The sequence below is a fragment of the Piliocolobus tephrosceles genome, chromosome 21, assembly GCF_002776525.5.
Source record: "Piliocolobus tephrosceles isolate RC106 chromosome 21, ASM277652v3, whole genome shotgun sequence".
Lineage (NCBI taxonomy): Eukaryota > Metazoa > Chordata > Mammalia > Primates > Cercopithecidae > Piliocolobus > Piliocolobus tephrosceles.
This window is the reverse complement of record NC_045454.1, coordinates 40,451,553-40,452,866: the sequence shown is the minus strand read 5'-3', so window position 1 is coordinate 40,452,866 and position 1,314 is coordinate 40,451,553. Positions and strand designations below refer to the sequence as shown.

At 56.5% G+C, this 1,314-nt stretch overlaps 1 protein-coding gene across 1 annotated transcript in view; it reads right to left on the bottom strand.

Annotated features, from left to right (window-relative positions):
- DHPS (deoxyhypusine synthase) overlaps window positions 1-1,152 on the bottom strand; it is a 10,047-nt gene extending 8,895 nt beyond the window's left edge. Inside the window, exon 1 of the mRNA XM_031934722.1 lies at window positions 785-1,152. Coding sequence (XP_031790582.1) covers window positions 785-1,030 — 246 coding nt within the window. The 5' untranslated portion in view covers window positions 1,031-1,152. The remainder of the gene's footprint in view (window positions 1-784) is intronic.
- Between the last annotated feature and the right edge of the window lie 162 nt (window positions 1,153-1,314).

Below are 1,314 nucleotides of genomic sequence, written 5' to 3'. Positions count from 1 at the left end.
GTATTTTTAGTAGAGATGGGGTTTCTCCATGTTGGTCAGGCTGGTCTCGAACTCCCGACCTCAGGTGATCCGCCCGCCTCAGCCTCCCAAAATCCTGAGATTACAGGCGTGAGCCACCATGCCCGGCCTTTTTTTTTTTTCTTTTGAGACAGAGTATCGCTCTGTCACCAGACTGGATTGCAGTGGCGCGATCTCGCTGCAACCTCCACCTCCCAGGTTCAAGCGATTCTCCTACCTCAGCCTCGGGAGTAGCTGGGACTACAGGCGCGCATCACCATGCCCGGCTAAGTTTTTGAATTTTAGTAGAGACAGGGTTTCACCATGTTGGCCAGGCTGGTCTTGAACTCCTGATCTAGTGATCCACCCGCCTCAGCTTCCCAAAATGCTGGGATTATAGGCATAAACCACCGCGCCCGGCCAGCCCCCACCTTTTTAGGAATCAGAGAGCATCTCCTTTCAGATCCGGTCCCTTCCCCGCTGGGAAAAGCAAATCTAAATTCAAGCACTGCCCAGACTTAGGCTCCTCCTCCCAAATCCTCCCTTAACTTGTCTAGCCCCAGGCTCCGCCTGTTCCAGAAAGCTTTAAATTTACCTGGAACCCGCTCCTACACCGAGAATCATTCCTTGCCTCCTCGGGCTACCTTACTAGCATGTAACTACTAGAGTGCAAAATCCCCTTCCCAGGACAAAAACTCCCGCCCAGAACAGGTCCCGCCTTCCTCCAACTATTGGGCCGCTCAAATAAAAACCATAGCCCCTCCACTGGAAGCCCTGCCCCCGTCTAGTACCGCACTGGTTCTAAAAGTCCCGCCCCAGTCCTCACCATGGCATTGACTTGCTGTACAGCGCGCCCGAAGTTGGTGGCCTGGAAGCCGGTGGTGCCGAAGGCTTTCAGCAGCGCGCGGTAATCCACACCGCGGGTGAAGTCGTAGCCCCGGACCTGGGTGCTTTCGGGCGGCAACGTCGAGCTGTGCTTTAGCACGGCGGCCAGCGCCGCCGCTGGCGCCTCCCGTTCCGGGGAACCTTCCATGCGCCTGTAGCGGGCTCTCGAGTCAGAGATGCCCCTAGGCCGGGCTTACGGCGGCCCAGAAACGCGTTAATCCCCTACGCGCGCGTCTCGCAGGAGCACAGGAAGTAGAGAAAGCGCTTTGGGGGAAAGACCGGAAGTTGGTTTATCACGTGACCGTTTTAGGCCCTGTAAACCAGGTCGCCGCCATCTTTGCGCATATGTTCCGTAATACGGAAGCCGCGAGGAGCCTTTCGGTCTCTTCCTTCCTTCCTTCCTTCCTTCCTTCCTTCCTTCCTTCCTTCCTT